The sequence below is a fragment of the Hemibagrus wyckioides genome, linkage group LG23, assembly GCF_019097595.1.
Source record: "Hemibagrus wyckioides isolate EC202008001 linkage group LG23, SWU_Hwy_1.0, whole genome shotgun sequence".
Lineage (NCBI taxonomy): Eukaryota > Metazoa > Chordata > Actinopteri > Siluriformes > Bagridae > Hemibagrus > Hemibagrus wyckioides.
In genome coordinates, this window is record NC_080732.1 from 18664350 (window position 1) to 18685016 (window position 20667).

At 42.5% G+C, this 20667-nt stretch overlaps 2 protein-coding genes across 3 annotated transcripts in view; both read right to left on the bottom strand.

The window, feature by feature from the left end:
- The window catches only part of paqr6 (progestin and adipoQ receptor family member VI), a 17083-nt gene extending 14988 nt beyond the window's left edge, over positions 1-2095 (bottom strand). Inside the window, exon 1 of one of the 2 annotated variants that reach the window (XM_058376403.1) lies at positions 1877-2095. Coding sequence is in view for 1 of the 2 variants with exons in the window: in XM_058376402.1 (XP_058232385.1) it covers positions 1342-1363 (22 nt within the window). In the remaining variant the exon portion in view is untranslated. Of the gene's footprint in view, positions 1-1341; positions 1825-1876 lie in introns of those variants that run through there. The other variant, XM_058376402.1, reaches the window with a different exon arrangement.
- A 3840-nt stretch (positions 2096-5935) lies between these two features.
- Positions 5936-20406, bottom strand: smg5 (SMG5 nonsense mediated mRNA decay factor). Its single transcript, XM_058376678.1, has 22 exons — positions 19976-20406; positions 18436-18534; positions 18182-18305; positions 17093-17249; positions 16834-16923; positions 16616-16705; positions 15895-15973; positions 15514-15639; positions 15268-15336; positions 14851-15062; positions 14615-14752; positions 13395-14237; positions 13146-13309; positions 12896-12971; positions 12634-12809; positions 12182-12340; positions 11175-11234; positions 10803-10962; positions 10287-10377; positions 8895-8969; positions 8653-8791; positions 5936-7199 (listed from the first exon to the last, which is right to left on the bottom strand). The coding sequence occupies exons 1-22, from the start codon at positions 20038-20040 to the stop codon at positions 7116-7118; spliced, it is 3276 nt and encodes a 1091-aa protein (XP_058232661.1). The 5' UTR covers positions 20041-20406; the 3' UTR covers positions 5936-7115.
- Between the last annotated feature and the right edge of the window lie 261 nt (positions 20407-20667).

A 20667-nucleotide genomic window follows, 5' to 3' on the forward strand; every position in this document is an offset into this window, starting at 1 on the left:
CAACCTTCAGATTTAGGAAGTGAACAGAAACCCAGAGCAAGCGTCTTCCTGGGAAACGTACACACCGTCTACAGTGAAGCAACAGCAACATGTGAACATCCAGCATGTGACAAATAATAACCATGAACAACAAAATAAAGACTTCACTCGCTCTGAGCAAAACGCAGATCTTCAGATTATTAACGAAATAACACACCAATGATTCGTGTATTTATTAAATTACTGTTCAAGGTCAGAAAAAATGAATGAAGGATCACTGATTCACTGAGAGATCATTAAAGGGACAGATTTAGAGAGAAAAAAAACGAGTGAAATGTATAGTGTGGTAACCAAGGACAAGGTTCAGAGAGAGAGAGAGAGAGAGAGAGAGAGAGAGAGAGAGAGAGAGAGGGAGACAGGGAGAGAGAGAGAGAGAGAGAGAGAGAGAGAGAGAGAGAGAGAAACAGGTAGAGAGAGAGACAGACACAGGAAGACACAGAAACAGACGGAGAGAGAGAGAGAGACAGACAGACAGACAGAGAGAGGGACAAGAAGAGAGAGGGGGGGCAGAAAGACAGAGACAGGGAGAGACAAACAGAGACAGACAGAGAGAGAGACAGGAAGAGAAAGACAGTGAGACACAGAGAGAGAAAGAGAGAGAGAAACAGGTAGAGAGAGACACACACAGAGAGACACACAGAAACAGAGAGAGAGAGAGAGAGAGAGAGAGAGAGAGAAACAGGTAGAGAGAGAGACACAGGAAGACACAGAAACAGACGGGGAGAGAGAGAGAGAGAGAGAGAGACAGAGAGAGACAGACAGAGAGAGGGACAAGAAGGGGGGGGCAGAAAGACAGACACAGAGACAGGGAGAGACAAACAGAGACAGACAGAGAGAGAGACAGGAAGAGAAAGACAGTGAGACACAGAGACACAGAGAGAGAGAGAGAGAGAGAGAGAGAGAGTGTTAATGATAAACTGAATGTAAATGTCTGGAGTATATTTTTAGAAAATGTTCGTGTGAAATCAGGAGAAATTCTCTGCAGCTGAGGCGAGAAAAAAAACTTTTTCTGCAGAATGCAAGCGGCAAAGTTACAGCACGCGCACAGAGAGAGAGAGAGAGAGAGAGAGAGAGAGTTTCCAAGTCCTCACTTTAAGTTAAGTTTATAATCCCAGTTCTAAACACCACAAAGGAAAAAATATATATATAAATAAACTCGAACACAAACATCTAAAAACAAAAACACGGACTTCATGGAGACATGCAGAAGAAGTTCCTCAGTGAAGAAAGAGAACTAAAAACAAAAAAATCCCATTAAACTATTTCCCAAAATAAATAGTTTTATAATAAATAAATACGTACAGTGCTGTGGAATGTTCTTCATCCCTGCGCGTGAGAGTGCTGCGCTCCAAACACCGGAGGGACATTAACTTACACCGTGGCCGCGTTCCAATCCAACCCGCACTAGCACCCTAGCCTAGCCTAGTCTTTACACTCCGACTGACGTCACCGCACGCATGCTATACAGTTCGGAAGCATGTCCGCGCGCACTACCCAAGCTAGCTAACCGCTATTGGGACGCGCCCCAAAGTAGGAGGGGCTGAAAAGTCTTCGTGTTCGTGTGGAGTTTGCGTATGGACTGTATGGCCTCGCGCTGGAAAGGGAGTGCACGAGCTCCGGTATTAAAGACCTTTGTTTCGTTGGAAAGTTTATTGTTTGGTGAATATTGATTTTAATGGGGTGAAGAAACAACAAAAAGAAGTTTGTAGGGTGTGGAGGAGGGAGGGAGTGAGTGAGTTATGAGCCCTACTGAGTGCACTACAGAGTTACAGCTATAAAGATTAAATAAAGGCAAAAGAAGGAATGTTAAACGTTTGTAAAGAATAAAATCCCAAACCTTTGCACTTTATTTGGTCTATAAGCTCATGAGCCCGTCTCGGGTGAGGCGATGGAGCCGCCAGCTTGAAATCCAGCCTTCGAGATCAGATTTAAAGTGTAAATGTGTTCAGAGTAGCTGCCATTAAAGCTCCATGAGGGGAAAGTAGAAGGCTAGAGAGGAGAGGAGAGGACAGGAGGATCATGTCTTCCTCCCTTTCACATTCTGCTGCAGATCCGTGAAAAGCAGCGAGCTGATCTGATCTGATCTGATCCGATCTGAGATCCCTCCTCCTCCTCCTAAGCCGGAGCTGATTGGATGGCGTGCAAGAAAGGATGCTTTGTTTTGTGGAATCAGGAGACGGTCAAGAGAACAAAGCTGCACACTGGAGTTCGCTACAGGCTGCGAGACAACCAGGCCTTCAGGGCCAACTAACTCAGAGCGAACAAAACAAAAAAAAACCTGCTCTCTCTACATCAGACCAGAGTTTATTTTCGGTCATCTCAAATTCTGAATTAAAGCAGCATTGTGGTCATTTCCCAGGGACAGAAGATACGCCTCTACAACTAGGAGTGTCTAGACTTAGACCTGAAAAGAGCCAGTGCATGATGGAGCAGAAGACACACCTGAAACCACTAAAAAGCCAAAAGCAAGTGGACTCAGGTGTGGCTCCTGTTTGGGGATGACCCCTTCCTGTTCCAACATGGCTGCACACCAGTGACCAAAACAAGCTCCATAAAGACATGGATGAGTGAGTTTGGTGTGGAGGAACTTGACTGGCCTGCACAGAGTCCTGACCTCAACCCCATAGAACACCTTTGGGATGAATTACGGATCACCGTCTCTGCTTTAATTCATCCCAAAGGTGTTCAAAATTGAAAACCTCTGGAATGTCATCAAGAGGAAGATGGATGGTAACAAACCATCAAGGAAAGCTGAGCTGTTTGCTTTTTTTTGTAAAAAGAGTGGTATAAAGTTTCCCAACAGCAGTGTGAGAAACTGGTGGAGATCATGGAGCCAAAACGCATGCAGATCGGGATTATTCCACCAAATACTGATCTCTTAATGTTATTTATCCAAAGCATTAACACAATTTGTTTACAAATTATTTGCATTTTGTTTTATTTGAGTTATTAAAGCTCTGAAAATGCTGCATGATCTTGGGTTATTTTGACGTGTTGTCATTTCCTTTAAATATACACTCTAAATAACAATAGTTATATTTTGAATTTAGGAGAAATATTGTCACATTTCACAAAAAGTGAAACAAAACTCTTCATCTCACCAACACATGAACCTGGAAGGAAAAAACTGAAGAAACTCATTATTTTGCAGTGGTCTCTTTTTTTTTCCAGAGCTGTATATGTATGTATGTATATATATATAATTATTGTATAATTATGTAAAAGCAAAATAATATTTTTATAATGAGAAGTTTGTGACTTTTTCCCCTTGTTTCTGTTTCCTCTGAGGAGCAGAGGGTGGATCCTCTCCCTTTTTCTTATCAGTCAGAAAGTCACGGTGAAGCTGCTTCTCTTTATATTTTACCTTTCCAGTTTTTGTTTATGGGAAATCTTTTTCTGTTTCCAAGGCCTATAATGGGGGGATTGTTTCCCACTTTTGCACTAACTAACTAGTTGCTAACACTGTAGCATTAACCCGTTAAAGGTGTCTCTGTAGCACAAGGTCATGTTGTAGAGTGGAAGCAGCTCTATCTGTACAGGATCTGGGTCTCGTGCAGCCCCCTGCCTGCGCCTCATCAGGCCACTCTATAGTTAGCGCTTCTTGGCCGAGGCTGTGGTCCCACCCAGTCGAAAGATAACCAGACGCTGACCTCCTTTCAGGGGCAAATGACTCGAAAGTCCTGAGTCCTGGCTCTGTTCCAACTTTGATGAAATGGAGAATGAGGGGAAAGAGCTACTGACGTGTTTCCTACTGAACCCCCACCCCCACCCCCATACATCCAGACATAAACCTGGGAGAAATCTCAACATCAAATTTCTTTCCTTTTCCCCAAAAAATAAGAAAAGGATCAATTCTTTCTAACCGGTGTGTAGGTCAGGTCCAGCTCCACGGCTTGTGGAATGTTCGGTTTATTTATAGAACAAACTGTATATGTATATGTGTGTGTGTGTGTGTCTGTGTGAAAGTTTAAGCCTGAACTACACACACAGGCATTTGCTGACTTCCTGCAGAGTTTTTTACCCCACTCATCCAGACTTTTTTGGGTTTTTTTTGTATTGTTTATCAAAGAGTCTTTGATTTGTTTTTCTTCTGCTTTAAGCTTTTTAATAAAGAAACACCAAGAACCTCGAAAGAACAGTTTAAGGTTCTCGGATCAATCAGACCTGAACAGAGTGTTTACGAAACAACTTGCTGTTGTTCAGTGACTCTTTATTTATTTGTTTGTTAATTCATTCATTCATTCATTAATTGGGGGAGTGGTGGCTCATGTGGTTAAGGCTCTGGGTTGTTGATCGGGGTTTAAGCCCCCAGCACCACCAAGCTCCACTGCTGGGCAATTCAGCAAGACCCTTAACCCTCTCTGCTCCAGGGGCACTGTATCATAGCTGCCCCCGCGCTCTGACCCCAACTTCCTCCACTGGGATAAGCGAAGAACAGAATTCCACTGTGATGTAATGTATGTGTGGAGATAATAAGGGCTATTTGTATTTTTTTTAAAAACACACACCTTCACACCTTTATGTAAATGATTTCAGCTCCTCAGACGTTAGAGACATTCTTCATAAATGCAAAGTCTTCACTTTATTTATAGTCTTTGGTCTAATTTATGATCTGATGTGGCATGTTGGGAAATTGTCTTATTTCTAATAGCATCTCATCAGCCCTGTCTGTAACGTCTGAAGCTCCAGAGGCTCAGCATTAAAAAGCTCCCAGTCCCGTACATCACTCATCCCCATCTTAACAAACACAGAATATTTAGCTCTGTACACATTTCGGGCGAATGCGAATACTTTACCGTTTCTATAGCAACCACTCATTTACAGGGACTTGTACAACTCCTTTAACAATAAGTGGTGGAAAAGTGATGTGGTGGAGGTTCCAGTATGGAGATCTTTAATTAGTTTAACACTGATGGAAGGAGTCTCCAGTGTCAGTGTCAGCGCTTGCTTTGTGCATTTTCTGACATCTTCAGGACAGAAGAGTTGATGCCGCTGTGATGTTTTGGGGATGTGGTAGCTTAGTGGTTAAGGTGTTGGAGTAATGGCCAGAAAGTTGTGAGTCTGAAGCCCAGGTCCACCAAGATGCCACTGCTGGGCCCCTGAGCAAGGCCCTTAACCCTCAACTGCATAAATAAAATAAATATAAAAATGTAAGTTGTTCTGGATAAGGGCATCTGCTAAATGCCAGAAATGTAAAAAAAAAAAACCTGCATTTTGTCTTGGTAACTTAAGAACAGAAACATGCACTATATTGCCAAAAGTATTGGGACACCCCTCCAAATCATTGCGTTCAGGTGTTGTTTTTCAGGGGTTGAACACCTTTGGGATGAATTAGAGTGGAGACTGAGAGCCAGACCTTCTCATCCAACATCAGTGCCTGACCTCACAAATGTGCTTCTAGAGGAATGGTCAAAAATTCCCATGAACACACTCCTAAACCTCGTGGAAAGCCTTGAAGCTGTTATAGAGCTATAAATTACAGATCTATTAAATATATTCTGTATTAACACATTTTTCATGGCCACATTAATCTTTATTGCACAGAGTTGCAGATTGGACGGGGGAAAGGTAAAGATGCAGCTTGGCTGGGAGTTTTCTTTAAAGCACTAGACAATCCCTTCTTTAACGGATTATTGACAAATGGTTTAAAAAAATATATAAATTAAAAATAATAAATAAATAAATAAATTAAATAACTATATAAAAAATTAACTAATTAAATAAATATGAAAAAATTAAATGAAAATGAATTAAATAAATATATAATTAAATAAAATAAAAATAAATTAAATAAATAGACAGAGACACTTTATTCATCCTAATGGGAAATTTACAATTAATAAAAAAAAAATAATAATAATAATAATTGGTGGAAAAGAGTGACGGCAGTCTGCTGTTTCTCTCATGACTTTTTTTTATTGTTTAATGCCTCACACATACATCGGTTTGTTTTCACTGCGCTGTGGGACGATTACGGCGGGGCGGCGATGATGAAGAGCGAACAGAACTACCTTCACACATGTTAATGAGGAAACCGTGAGGGTGAGACAACGATCGGGGCGACGACGTCACCTCCGCACGGAAAACCGTTCTGTCCCCCTATGGGAGGTGCTGAAACCCCGCCCCCACACCGCGCCCACGCCCACGTCACTACAGTGAAACATACAAAAAGCAGCGATAATGAGGGAACAACATAGAAAAATAAAATCAAATAAAACCAACCATCTGCTTTTACATCTTTACACAGTCTGTCTTCATCAACAACATAAACACAATCATCACAAACAAGCCCAAAAAAAAAAAAAAACTAAGGGGGGGAAAAAATAAAAAAAATAATAAGCAGCCGTGTAGGATAGAAAAAAAAAAAAAAAAAAACAACATCCAAAAAGAAAGTGTACATCTAAATGATCCGAGTCCTTCGTGAAGCCAACAGTCCGGAGTCGCATGTAGAGGATCGACTCGTGAAACCGGACCGTCGTGCTGCGGCTCTGCTCGGGGGGTTAGGGAAGGTGTGTGTGTGTGTGTGTGTGTGTGAGCATGTTCTGTTGCTCGGTTGGTTACAGTCGCATCACTAGTTAGACACAGACGCAGACGCGACTCCCTCTCACCAAGAACAGAGGAAAAAAAACAAAAGAGAACCATAAAAAAGTCTAAACTCTTATTTTATACATGTATACTTATTGTTTTTGTCTTTGTGTGTGTGTGTGTGTGTGTGTGGTGTGTGTGTGTGGTGTGTGTGTGTGTGTGTGTCTGTGTGGCGTGTGCACGTGTGTTTCTCATACTCGTTTCATCTGGTCATGACAAAACCAGGCAAACTTTTTAGCGCTGCTTCTTTCATCCTTTCGTCTCTCTCTCACTCCGACCCTTAGTGGAGCTTTTTCCAAAACACTTGCGTGTTATCGTCCTCCTTCTCTATTCCGAGTTCTTTAATAAACCCTGGAGATGCAGACACAGACAGAGCAGTAAAATGAGAGAGAGAGAGAGAGAGAGAGAGAGAGAGAGAGAGTTAGAGGAGAGACGGAGTCGACGTGTTATTAGCTGAGCGCCGGGCTGAGTCCCCTGTCCCTCCGTGTCTTTCAGCCCATTTCCTTCCACTGCCGGTAAAATTCCATGATGTTCTTCAGCTCCATTCCCGCCGACGCCACGGCCTGGATGGCCGACTGTCACAGAGAGAGAGAAAAAGAGAGAGAGAGAGAGAGAGAGAGAGAGAGAGAGAGAGAGAGACAAGAACACAACGTTCTGAGGAAAACAGTCAAAAGTCTGCACAGATCAATAGGAAAAAAGCAGGACGCTTCTGTGTCTCTGCATCGTCCGATATTTACTTTGTTACATCACCAATAACACTCACAAAAAACAGAACCCTGTAATGACAGAAACGTGTGATTTTTTAAATAAAAATAATATAAATAATTATTGAAAAAATAATATCGATAATTTAATCCAAATTCTAAAAGTAATAATAATAATAATAATAATATTTTATTTTAACCAGAAAAAACTTTAACAAATAAATGAGTGTTAGGCGCTAGTTTTTTTATAAACACAAAAAAATTAAGCAAATTAAAACAACCAAAAAAAAAAAAAAAAAAGATAAATAAAAATAAATAAATAAATCTTTCAAGAAATCGTCTAATTTCAATCTTTAAGGTCCTAACTATAGGTTATATTCATCAACGTGGAAAATAAAACATTTTTATTTTTAAAAATAAATAAATAAAAATAACATTTTAAAAAATCCTTTAATTTTAATCGTCTACTTTCACAAACAAAAAAAGGTCCTCACTTTTATAGTTGGTTTTTTTAAACATGGAGAGAAGATTAAGAAAAAAAGCTGTTCATTTTTTAACCAAGATTATAAAATAAAATAAATAAATAAATAAATAAATAAAAAATAAAAAAAATAAAATAAAAGACAGTTACTGTTTTTCACACAAAAACTTAAAATAAAACAAATAAAAATTAATAAATAAATAAAATTATGTTTAAAATGATAATATTTTTTATTAGGAAACATTATGTTAAAAAAAATAAATAAATAAATAATAATAAATGAAAAATGTAACCCTAAAAACCCTGTAAAGGTCACTGCTTGTGCAATAAACCTGAGTCACTAGAGAACATCTGCCCCGACATGTTTTGGACACGATTCTGTCAGTGTTATGACGCAGGGTTTAAATAAAGCTTTAGCGACTTCCCAGAAATCAGTCTTAATCCTGTCAGGACGTCGCTAACTGATAAACTAAAACGAACCGTTACTGCACAACTACTTGAGTAATTAGCGTTAGCGTTCTGATGTTTTCGACATGGGCTCTCCACTTTCTGTCCTAACGACAGCGTTAACAACTTCAGCCCTGGGTTTAACTCGGATTTAGCCGTGCGTGTGCGCTGAACCCTCCTGTTAGCATCGGGACTGAACTGGGGCAGTAATTACGAGTGAAACCTCGAGAGCCGCTAAAAATAGGCAGGTAGACAGATAGCCAGGGGACGGCGTATCAGACAGCTGCACATACCACCCGATTTAGCGAGTACAAATCAAATGGCGCGGCACGGACGCATCGCTAGTGCCTTCCATGCGACTGTTTGTTGGCACTGTGCTTTAGCTTTTCCACAGACCTTCATGGGGGCGGAGCGGTCGGCGAGCTCCTCCACCGCGTGCGCCGTCAGGATGGTCACCATGCCGGCCGTGTCCTCGTCTCCTCCGCTCTGAGAGCCGGTCAGCTGCCGACAGCTGTCCACCATTTTGTAAAGATGCCTTTAAAAAAATAAAAAAATAAAAAAAAATCCACAATATGGTCAGACTGTGTATCTGATATAAACCAAAAGAAGGTCAAAGTGCACTGATCAAACCTACTCACCAGGCTTCAATGTCCTGTCTTTTCAGTTTATCCCTCTCAAAACTCCTCCCAGACTCTTTCTGACACCGGATATATCTGTAAAACAGACAAGGTGATGACACGGGGCTGCAACTTTCAGGTGGACAAAAATAATCTCTGTTCTAATCAGGCACGCCACTGGAACTTTCTAGAAGAGTGATTCTAATATATAGAATATATAGGATATAATTCAGCTTGAAAGTGTTACAATGGAACAAACGACAAACATCACCACGCTGATTCCGTCTTTCGGAACATATGCTTACGAAAAGTATATTTAGCCCTCTTTCACTGTAACCATGACGACCTGCTTGTGCCTTTTTGATGGCCTCTGTGTGATGTTAGCATGCAGGTCTTGCATTCATCTCCTGATAAACTTTTTCTCCCTGCGCTAACCGCTAATAATTACAAGCCAACTAATTGCAGCAAAACAAAAACCTCAGACGCTTGTAAGAAACTACAGACTGCCTCAACCCATACTCCACTCCACAGTACACATCTGAAAGAGCTCATTCCCAAAAAGGCTTACATATCATATAGAAATATCTTTAATTCAAACCAGTTTATCTATTTGTGGGTATTTTTTACCTTGGCTTAAAAGTAGCCTTACCAAACATTTAGAACACTTAATCCAATTAATTATTAGTCTGGGAGCGGCAGCAGGACATCAAGAACCGTCCCGGAACAAAGGGTATACGTGACCGTGATTAGCATTTAGTGGCGCCCGACCATTTGGGTGATAACACCTAGAACAATACCTAGCCAAGGTGTACGTGAACGTGATTACCACTGAAGGACCTCTGGCTAGACGACAGTATCATCCAACCCTTTGGGGAATACACAGTTCTTACTGTAATTTACATTTAAAGTGAAACTCATTTAAATTACACACAGGAAACACTGTATAAAAGGTTTGAGCAGGATTTGTCCTGCGTTCTTTTTGACTCTGATGAACCCAAAGTACTTTATGTATTTTGTCACTGTGACGCTGCAATAAACTTCTACATTAAGATCTTCGACGCCCTCATCGTTTTATTTTTCTTACACGCTGTCGAGCAAGTGTGTTTCATTCCATTGCCAAAAGCGTGTGTGTGTGTGGCTGCAGGCTTTCCTTCCAACCGAACAGGAGTCAGGTGAGCCTAACGAACCTCATTCTGTAAATTTAATTAGCTGTTCCAAGTCTTTAGTCATCTCTCTCATCAACTTGAGATAGACAGACAGACAGGTACAGTTATAATGTACCTGACTGATTAATAGAAAGAAGGTTGACTCGTTACATTAATATACTGATTAGCACCAAAAATACTATATTAATAAAACTCCAACTAAAATACAGCTGCAGGACAGATGTGCTGATTTGGTTTCAAATCTTACCTATTCCCTTTTCTAAACTCGGACTCCAAAAATCGGATGCCGTCCCTCGCGCCGGGATTTTCCTTCTTCAGGACATCGAGTCCGTCAATGACTGAGGAGAGAAGAAAATATAAATATAAATACATGACTGAAGGTGTTACTGGTTATCCAGATGTGGAGAGGGTATAACAGCAGGCGGATTCTCATAGAAGAGGGAGAGCGTCGTAATATCAGAGAGTTTGAGACCTCTACACAGCGGTCACTCGGTCCACAACTCGTACTAGTATACCGCAGCATTAAAATAAAAATGTCAAAACGACATTGGCTAAGAGGTCACCATAAATTTTATTCTGGAACCTGACTGGCTGTTACAAAGCAAGGTCATCATGACTCGTCCCCACTACACCGATTCAGAAAAACAGCACACCGTGACAACGCTTTAGTAACTCTAATTTGACGCCATGACTCTAAAGCATGCCTCAAGCGGCTCGGAGCTGGCGGTTCACACCGGTCAAGCTGAAGGGCGAGCATTCTGACCTGTGCGTGGGATGATGATGATGAAGCAGCCGCTTGCTGCCAGATGTCGCAGCAAATTCAGGTGTTGGCACAGAGCTCCCGTGTCGGGCACCAGGTATGGAGACATGGATGACTGGGCCTTGGGCTGCTGAAGACTGCCCTCCAGCTGGGATACCTCTAACTGCACACACACACACACACACACACACACACACACACACACACACACAGTTAAATAGCCTGAGCATTTTTATTCAAAGGTTCCTCACACACACATTAATATACACCCTTGACTCACACCTGCTACCATCAGAGGTGCTGTTATGGGAAATAAATCAACACCAATCAGATTGAACCAGGATAAGAGATAAGAGGTGATGCGAGGAATCAAACCTGGAGACGGAGTTGTGCCATGTCCCGCATGAGCCTGTTCCTGCGAGCTTCCTCTTCAGCCTGCAGGAAACACGTCAGGGTTAAACAACACCGCAGCGATGAACTTCACCAAAGTTGGACTTTTAAAACTTTCTTCAGGTTTTTTTTTTTTTATATATATATACACACACACACACACACATTTGTACTTCTTTCCCTCCCCCAATTTCTCAGAACACCACATCTCGGCTTTTCTAAAGCCTTGTCAGCTTGTCGGTGCTCCAGAACAGCAAGGCGGCACTTTAATCAGCGTTTGTTCTACGCCGTGAGGGCAGCCTGGTTGCCTAGCGACGCCAGACTCTCGAGAACACCTCACTAATATGACAAGGCGGTGCAAAAGGGAACGTGCTCTGCTCTCCACAGGCCCGCGTACCCTATCATTTATTCCTGCTTTAAGTGAGTGGCACTGCTACAGTCAAGGTGTTTTTTTTTATTTTTTTATGGCTGGTGCTTTTAAATTATTTTTTTTACATTTATATAAGTGGCCTGTGCAAGCTGGAGGCAAAAGTCGAGGTGCAAATTAAAATGTCTTACAGAACCGGTGACATAAATAAGACCCAAAAGCCCTCTTTTCGCTTTTCAGATCCGTTCTCGGAATTAAGAAGATTGATCTGTGGATTTATACCGATGAAAGCGTCCATAAATAAACGTATACGGGGTCGTAATTCATAATAGGAAGGAATAAAGAAACACTTAAACGGTATAACAGTTCCGAATGATTCTGTATGAGCCGACCTCTTAATGATTTAATTGTCTAAATGCGTAATTATCAGCTATCGGCTTTGTCTCCCGAAACCGGAGACTCCTTCCATGCACGTACCGTTACCATAGAAACAATAATGTTGTCAGAACATATGCGTTAATAAACCTGTGTGTTTGAGTGATTATATGGTGACCGATGACACAGGAGAGACACCGGTACATCCGTACACACAAATCTAAAGACTCCGGATCCGCTGGGCTCTCACCATGCGGAACTGCGCCTTGGCCTGCTGAACCGTGTTGTCCTGCTCCGATTGGCTGATGCTGGTGAAAATACCTGCCTCGGGGTTGTAGTGCAGCACGTTGCCTTGGAGACCGGTGAGGAAGTGGCCGAAGCTGCGGATGCAGCACAGACGCACCGCACACTGGTGGGAAAAAAAAAAGCAGAAATATGAAAATTATTTAAAATAAGTAAATAAATGAATTAATAAAAAATTTATAAGGAAAAAAAAAAAGAAAATATATCGATAAATAAAAAAATTAGACAAGTGTAAAATATTAAAAATGAATGAATCTGTTAGGAAAAACGTTTGTATAATTGCTCATTAAGTAATTAAAAGCTGTTAATATCTGAATGATGGTTTTATCGTTAAAGCTGAAAATTTGGTGAAGATTAGAGACACACTCATGGTTAGCGGTGTGTATTGTAACGGCGTACCTCCTGCAGTGGGCTCAGACTGGCTCTGTGGTGAGTAAAGTCCAGGCGGCGGTGTGCCAGGTTCAGGGCGGGGAGGTGTCGCAGCGCTTGGTCCTCCGGCAGCAGCACCGTCTGGACCAGGTCCGGCTGCTCGCTACCGGCCAGCAGATCTCTCACCTCCTTCTTCAGACCCAGATCTGAAACACAGCAACACTGAATTCACTCACCGGTCCTTCTGAGAGGAACAATTAAAGTTTTTAATAACAGAGTGCTCTGAACCGACCTGCTTCGAGCACCTTGTTCCCATCAGGCAGTAAATTAAGCAGCACTGAAAGGCGGTTCCACAAACTCTGAGAACTCTGGGGAAAAGAACAGAAAGCAGAAAAACTCGATTACCAGGAACTGATCCTCCAGCTTCCAAAGATCCACTCAAACATTCTGGCTAAAGTGATTCATAGCTGTTATACAACATTAATCAACACCCTCTGACCAATCAGAATCCAGAATTCGACAGCGCTGTGAGGATGTTGTACCTGCGCACACATGAGGATGATGTCTGTATTTGTCCTCAGCCAATCCACGAAGACCTTCACCACCTGAATGAGGCCTTGGTTGGTCAGGATCTCAAGCCTCTCTGAAAGTGTTTTCTCGCTGTGATACGATTGGTTGCTGTGTTCGCTGTCCTCCGTGTCAGCATCTAGGATCAAAAAAATAAAACAGCTTTTAGTAATAATAATAAAAAACAGTAAGAAATGAACAACAACAAGCAGAAAGAGAATGACCATCATCATTGGTTCCATTGGCGATCTCTGGACTTGCGTTACTGGGCGCGTCTCTGGGAGAGGGCGTGGCTTCCTGCGAGGGGACGGAATCGGCAGTCGTGTTGGAGGTGTGTGAGGGTCTCAGCAGGACGTTGCTGAAGGTTGGAGCCAGGCGGAAGCAGCGTTTGGCTTGGAAGAGCTGAGAGGACATGGCCTGCAGGTTGCTGCTGATGCTGGGATCACTGGACAGCAGTGGACCGTTGGTGGCAGGAGGGGTGGAGCCTTCGTCACGTGACGGACGCGCCTTCTCCTCCTCTTCCTCCTCCACGTGTTGCTGCTCCTGCACCGGACTTGCCGCATCCTCCATGTCCTCCAGATCGGAGCGTGACTCCTGGCTGTTCATATCAGAGTCTGTCTCGACATCAAACGCCGTTCCGCCCTCCTCCTCTTCCTCCTCCTCTTCCTCCTCTGATCCACTCTCCCAGACACCCTGCTCTCCTGCCGTCTCTCTGTGTCCCTCTTTCCCCAGAGAAGAGTTCGCCGGGACTCCCGAGCCGTCTGCTCTCTGGGGCTCTTCGTCCTCCTCTTCGTCGCTCTCGAAGCCTTCGCTCAGGTCGCTCTCGTCCTCGTTGCGAGCGCAGCGTCGCCGCCGCAGCATGGACAGACGCGAGTATTTCCTCTTCTGTTTCGGCTTCTCCTCGCTGCTCTTCTTCGCCGAGCCTTTCTTAGAAACCGCCGGCCTGCCGTCTTTCAGCTCGTCTTCGTCGTGCTCGTCGTCTCCATCATCTTCTTCTATCGAGCCGTTCTGCAGCGGTCTGTCCTCTGAGGGAATTGTGTTCGTCTGCTCTCGAGGATCAGCGTCATCTAAGAAACAGGAGAGAGAAGCAGAGAGAGAGAGGAGATGCAAGTCATTTTCTTTCTGTAACTATTTTAAAAGACAATTCTCTTTCTGCCAAATGCTCTAAAACTGCAGAGGAATGATCACTAAACTACACAGAATGCACCTACGATACAGACAATTACATAAACATCTCCTTATTTTAAGTCAAACTGAGTCTGAAAGAAGGTTAGAGTGCAGACTGATAAAACTAAAAACAGTTCTGATCTAAAGTTCCAAGAATGAGACTATAACCTGATTTTATTTATGAAGCACTAAAACATCTATTTCAATATGATAAACAAAATACACCAAAAAAAATAAAATAAAACACTCAAAAGATTTCGATTGTTCATTTTCATACCCGAGGCGTCTGTGCGTAGCGGCGGGACGTCGCTCTCTCCTTGTTCGAGCTCGGCTTGTAGCCGGATGTTCACGTGGTTGACCAGATGGGAGAAAAGTGCTAGTGTGAAGGCGATGGAGGTGCTGTACTGCTTAGAACCTGAAATCACATCATCAGTTCAAGAACAAGAAATCTAACAACAACCACCAGCTCTGTGTGGTAGACATCACTCCTCACTCCTCATCCTCGTCCCTCACCTCCTCGCTTTAAGCTGTGTACCACCATGAGGCAGATGACCACCATTTTAAAGACCAGGCTGTCGGGCAGCACGCTGAAGGCCTGATCATGTTCGTCTTCCTCCTCGCTGACGGACTGGCTGCCATGACTCGGTGTGGGCTGGTAGAACAGAACCAGGTTGAAGTCTTCCAGGACCGACTGGCACAGCGACGTCAGCTCTGTGTCCATCACGCTACACACACACGATTTCTGTACTGTTTTTGACCTCTGACTAAGTCAGTTGTGTTAAATAATGTATTTATTACACATCACAGAGCTTTTTATTTTTTACAAGGCAGAAAACCTAAAATCTTGTGATACTGAGAAATACGCATCAGATGCGGTACCGTATCATGTCACGTTGCCCCGCCCCCTTTCTTCACAGAGCTTTATCTTACCTGTTCTTGGGCTGCAGTAAACTTTGCAGGTACATGAAGCTTACAAGGAGTCGCTTGATGTCCTTTGATCTGAAGAGGAAATTGAAACTTCTTTCATTTTTTTTTTCCTCCATGACATTATAATAATATGGAAAAACTACATAGAAAACATGCAATATTAAAACTTCAGCTGTTAGAGCAACAAGTCAGGTGTTACGCCCTTCTGATTCCTGTTCAGCCCGATATCAGTGGGGTGTGAAGGCTGACCTCTGGCGTGACGGTGAGAGCTTCTTCATCTCTTGTTTCTTCACCTGATGGTACATCTTGGCCGCTTTATCAAACAGACGCTTCAGGTTTCCGTAGGCTCCCTCGAAGGGCGTCTCGGACTGAATGCTGATGGACAGGAAAAGCAGGTTAGTCGTGATTTCGCTCACACACCTCACACACACACACACCTCACACCATACAGCTTTCAGACATGAGCCTAAAATTCATAACACTCACGATACACAACTTTAACTTCTCTAGAGAGCGTGATGCCTGTATGTTTACATAGAGAGCTGTATAAAGTGGATGCACTGCCCTCTACAGGCTGGACTGTAAAATTACACCTTTAAGATCAAACACAATGAAAATATAAGGACTTACCAGCGCAGGTAATAGTACGTAGCTTCTACATTATAAAATTTACTTCCAGCCAGAGTTCCTAGCTGATTAAAAGGCATTCCTGTCAGGAGAAAGAGTAAAGTTTAAACAGAGATGAGTGTAAGGGCAAATATAACAATTAAAAATTGAAGGGGAAAAAATGCAATAATTCTCATTATCTGCTTAAAAAAAAATATATAAATAATAATAATAATAATAATAATAATTTGTAAGATAAAATTTGTGTTAAATAAATCCTCAAAGTTTCCAATCATAATTATAATTTACAAAACCATGGAATCATGATCAGGCCCCCAATAGACAGGTTAGCATTTACTGCATTTACTTTCAGATTTGTTTGGAAAAAAAAAAGTGAAATATAAAATAAATATTTGAACTGAAGTTCGATTCAATTTCTGATTAAAAAAAAAAAATTATTAAGCTTAAAAAATGGACCAGTGATATCTGAGAAAATCGTATCGTGAGGTCATTCATCTGAGCAGTGATACAAAAATCTAGTGAATACAATCTTATTAAAAAGAATGGATAATTTAAACAAAACAAGAAAATAAATGGAGCTGGTTGGTTATATCGTTATTTTGCTGAAACCGCACACGATCATAAAAAAAAATAGAATCCATGACAAACCTAAACTCCTATCAATAAAACAGTGATAAATCGCCTCCTGACTCAGTCAGTGGTGTGAAAGTGTGATGTTTCTCACCAATGGTTGGCGAGACAGACAGGGCCTGGTGGTAAAATCTCTCGGCCAGCTGCTCGGCCTCCACGCCTGCCAGCTCGTTCTGATACCGTGCTGCAAACCACAAAAAACACCACAGATTTCACTTTCATTACAGCCTGTACGATCTAATATTATAAATAAAAAGCTTTCAGAACATTCATACTCTTTCAAAGATGTAAAACTAAAACAAAGGATTTTACCGAGGTCACCCAGATACACGAGACATCGGTGGCATGCCATCTGAGCCCACTCCATCTCCTTTGGCGTGGCAGATACAGGCTTCTTACGAGCTAAGGGACAAGAAACACACATTACTTCACCAAAAAAATGACGTGTATACAATTAATTATTGTTGTTTTTTAGGAGATGCACAGTATTTATGACATTCATGAAAGGAGTCTCCTGTGTCAGTGCTTTATGACTCCGCCCACACCGTCCTCAACGAGCCACATTTCTCACCTATCAGCGGGTCAGTGACGTGCGTCCAGTCGATGCAGTCCTGCAGCTCCAACTGGTAGTGGGACTGGATGTAGAGCAGGAGGTGCTGGTAGAAGCCGACCCCGGCGATCAGGTGAGTCCTGTAGGCGCATTCCAGAGCACTGCGGCTGTGGATGTGCTGCACGAGGAAACAGTGGACGAAGGTTACAAGCAACAAGAAACAGCTTACAAACAACTTTTAGCTCACGAGCAACTATTCATATCCACCATGATCCTCACTTCAAACAGTCCAACATCTTAGATACACTATATTGCCAAAAGTATTGGGACACCCCTCCAGATCATTGAGTTCAGGTGTTGTTTTTCAGGGGTTGGACTCGGCCCCTTAGTTCCAGTGAAAGGAACTCTTAATGTTTCAGCTTCATACCAAGACATTTTGGACAATTTCATGCTCTTTGTGGGAACAGTTTGGGGATGACCCCTTCCTGTTCCATTATGACTGCACACCAGTGACCAAAGCAAGCTCCATAAAGACATGGATGAGTGAGTTTGGTGTGGAGGAACTTGACTGACCTGCACAGAGTCCTGACCTCAACCCCATAGAACACCTTTGGGATGAATTAGAGTGGAGACTGTGAGCCAGACCAAAACCGGGACGTCTGCCTTTACATGCACATGAATGTAATTTGGAATTAGACCACCCTTTGCAGAATCTTCTGGGAAGGCTTTTCACGAGTTTGACCATCCCTCTAGAAGCGCATTTCTCAGTCTCCACTCTAATTCCTTCCAGGTGTCCCAAAACTTTTGGCAATACGGTGTAGAAGCTAAAGTAAATGTAACGATTACTGACTACCGATTAAAGAAGGTTAAAAAATAACAAAACAAAAAAAATCTTTCCTCACTGCAACCTGCAGTTTTTTAAGTCTCTACTCTGAATAATTTAGTCTGTAATATAGAAATTCATTTTAATTCCACAGCAGTGTCAGTTACAGTACACAACTCAGCACTGTGTAAGAAACAATGACACACTACTTTTTTTTTCATCTGTTTATAGTGTCAGAGAAAACGAATCGACCCTCACGTCCTCACGGTTTCTGTAAACATCAATACCTTCTTGTTGGTCTTGATGACTTGAATGACCTCGTAGTAAACCTTCCTCCAGAGCAGCTCCTCCGCCTTGCGGCCATAATCCACCGGGTGCAGAAACATCAGCTTGACACACAGCTCACGCAGCCTGCCAGGAAGGGAGTTCATTAAAAAGAAAAAACACTCAGATCAAATATAGACCGTGCTAAATAAAGAGAGAGAGAGAGAGAGAGAGAGAGAGAGAGAGAGAGAGAAAGAGAGAAAGAGAGTGTGTTTACTTGTTTCTCAGGCTGATGTTCTCCGGTTTGAAGACCTCCCTGTAGGACGACTTGCTGCCGATTATCACGTCCAGCTTGTGCACAGATTCCACCACGGCCCTAAACACACACACACACAGTTTAGAAGAATATCAAGACATCCTGATGCACTTATATCATGCTAGACCAGCAGGATGTGTTTATGAAGCACATTTTTCATTTTACTGCATTTAAATACATTAAGAGAATATACATTTTTGCAGCTAATATATAATTTCTTTTCCTGCCTGATTGTGACGCATGCTGTGTATCACAGAAACGTCCGAGAATCGTGTTACTGCTAGTCATGAGAAGACTTTAGAAACAACACACTCTCGGTCATACACTGTATGTCTAAAAGTTTGTGCACCCCATCCATCACACCTTTGTATGTTTTATCTCCAAACACATCAAGTCAGGAGCACGCAGTTGTACTGAACGTCTCTGTATGCTGTAGTGTTACAGTTTCCCTTCACTGGCACTGTCCTACATGACAAAGCTCCATGAAAACATGGTGTGGAGGTGAAGGTTAGAGAAAGTGGAAGATCTGGAACGTCCTGCACAGAGCCCTGACTCTGACCCAACACCTTCAGGATGAACTGAAACTCGAGTCTCCTCAACATCAGAGTCTAATGCTCTTGTAGATGAATGATCACTAATCCCCACAGACACAAAACATCTAGTAGAAAGTCATCAAGTCATTTTATGCTCTCTGAGACCCTCTCTAAGGGTCTAGGACATAATTTCTTTGCTTTACAATATATAAAATCTATTTAGCATCCTAGCATTACAGTTACAGTGCCATTGAATCTGAGCTTCATTAAGAAGATTGATGTCAAGTTATGCTGATGACAATATCGCTCTATCATTTACAGTATACATATTACAGAAGTTAAAAGAGTCGACTCCGAGTCGACTGGTTCGCGAACGACGTTTCACTAACAAAACACTCAGGTCAAAAGAGCCGACTCGGAGTCGACTCGTTGGCAAACCACATATCACTACAAAATACTCGCGTGAACAGACAAACAACGAATTATCCTGTAGGATAGCCCACATGGAAGGTTTCTAAAGACAATTAATGCAAATATAAAGCGGAACTGAAGGATAATCATGAAACACAGGTGAATTTCTGACAGCTGTCACCTGTGTAAGAACTCTGTCATGTAACCCATGGTAATTAAAGCGACACTGGGGTTTAGTGTTGTCTGAAAACATCGATTCGTTTATTGATAACGTTGGAAATATGAGCATATTGTGCATTTTATGATTTTAATGATATTTAAGTCTTTTATTTTTTGTAGCGAAGCCTACAGTGGAGATGCCTTCGAGCCAAATTAGCTCATGCTCGCGTGAGTATCTAGTTAGCATAGAAAATGTCTGTGACTGATTTAATAAACACGGTCATTAATGTAAAGGATTGTTGTTAGCTAGCTAGATGCTACTGTTAAGGTGATTCACGAGATTGCTATCTCTGCAAGTTTTACCTGAATGCCGTGATGTAGCTGTGGTCGTTGCTCACCTGTACAGCCGCTTGATGTGAAGGATTTTGGCCTCCGGCTCGCTGTCCTGTCCCGGTCCGCTCATACCTGCGGCTGTTTTCGGCTAGCTCTCGATTAGCACACACCGAAACCCCTGATTCGGGCTCGCGCGCCTTGTCTTAGGTTAGCTAGCAAGCTAGCTAGCTAACGTTGGCCAACGTTAGCTTTCTAGCTAGCTCCCCGCTTCCTCCGACTACTTAAACGCACTCGCTGTGGTTCCTTATGCCCCTTGTCGCAGGCCTCTTTACCCATCCGTTCGGAAGTCGGGTAAAGGACGGACAAAACCGGGTTCGCCGTAGGTCAGCTGTCACGCCCCGGACTGTATTTGATGTTGTTCCCCGTTCCAGGACTCGTTCCGTGAGCGGCCATTTTTCCAACAGCGACCGCTCCGGTCTCGCGAGACTTGCGTTCTGTTTTTCTTCTCCCCTTCAACAGTCCACTCTTTGAAGTACCGCGAGAGTTGTCATGGCTTACACAGCGACCGCTCCGGTCTCGCGAGATTTGTGGGGTGCGATCGATATTGACGATATCGAAGTCAAGAAGTTTGCATGGCTTTTACTCCGAAATTCGCAACTAAGATGATTCAGAATGTTCAGAGGATGCACAGAGTATAGATAAATCATTTATATAATGTGTGATAATGAAGGAACATGACTGACTTTTATTTTTAATT

Bases quoted from the DNA above. Each gene is read 5' to 3' on its own strand.
- smg5 (XM_058376678.1), bottom strand. From the start codon at position 20,040: ATGAGCGGACCGGGACAGGACAGCGAGCCGGAGGCCAAAATCCTTCAC. The intron at 10,963-11,174 runs GTTTGATTCCTC...GTGTGTGTGCAG, and splicing joins TGGCACAACTCCGTCTCCAG to TTAGAGGTATCCCAGCTGGA. The intron at 7,200-8,652 runs GTCTGTGGAAAA...TCTCTGTGACAG, and splicing joins ACCGCTCCGCCCCCATGAAG to TCGGCCATCCAGGCCGTGGC.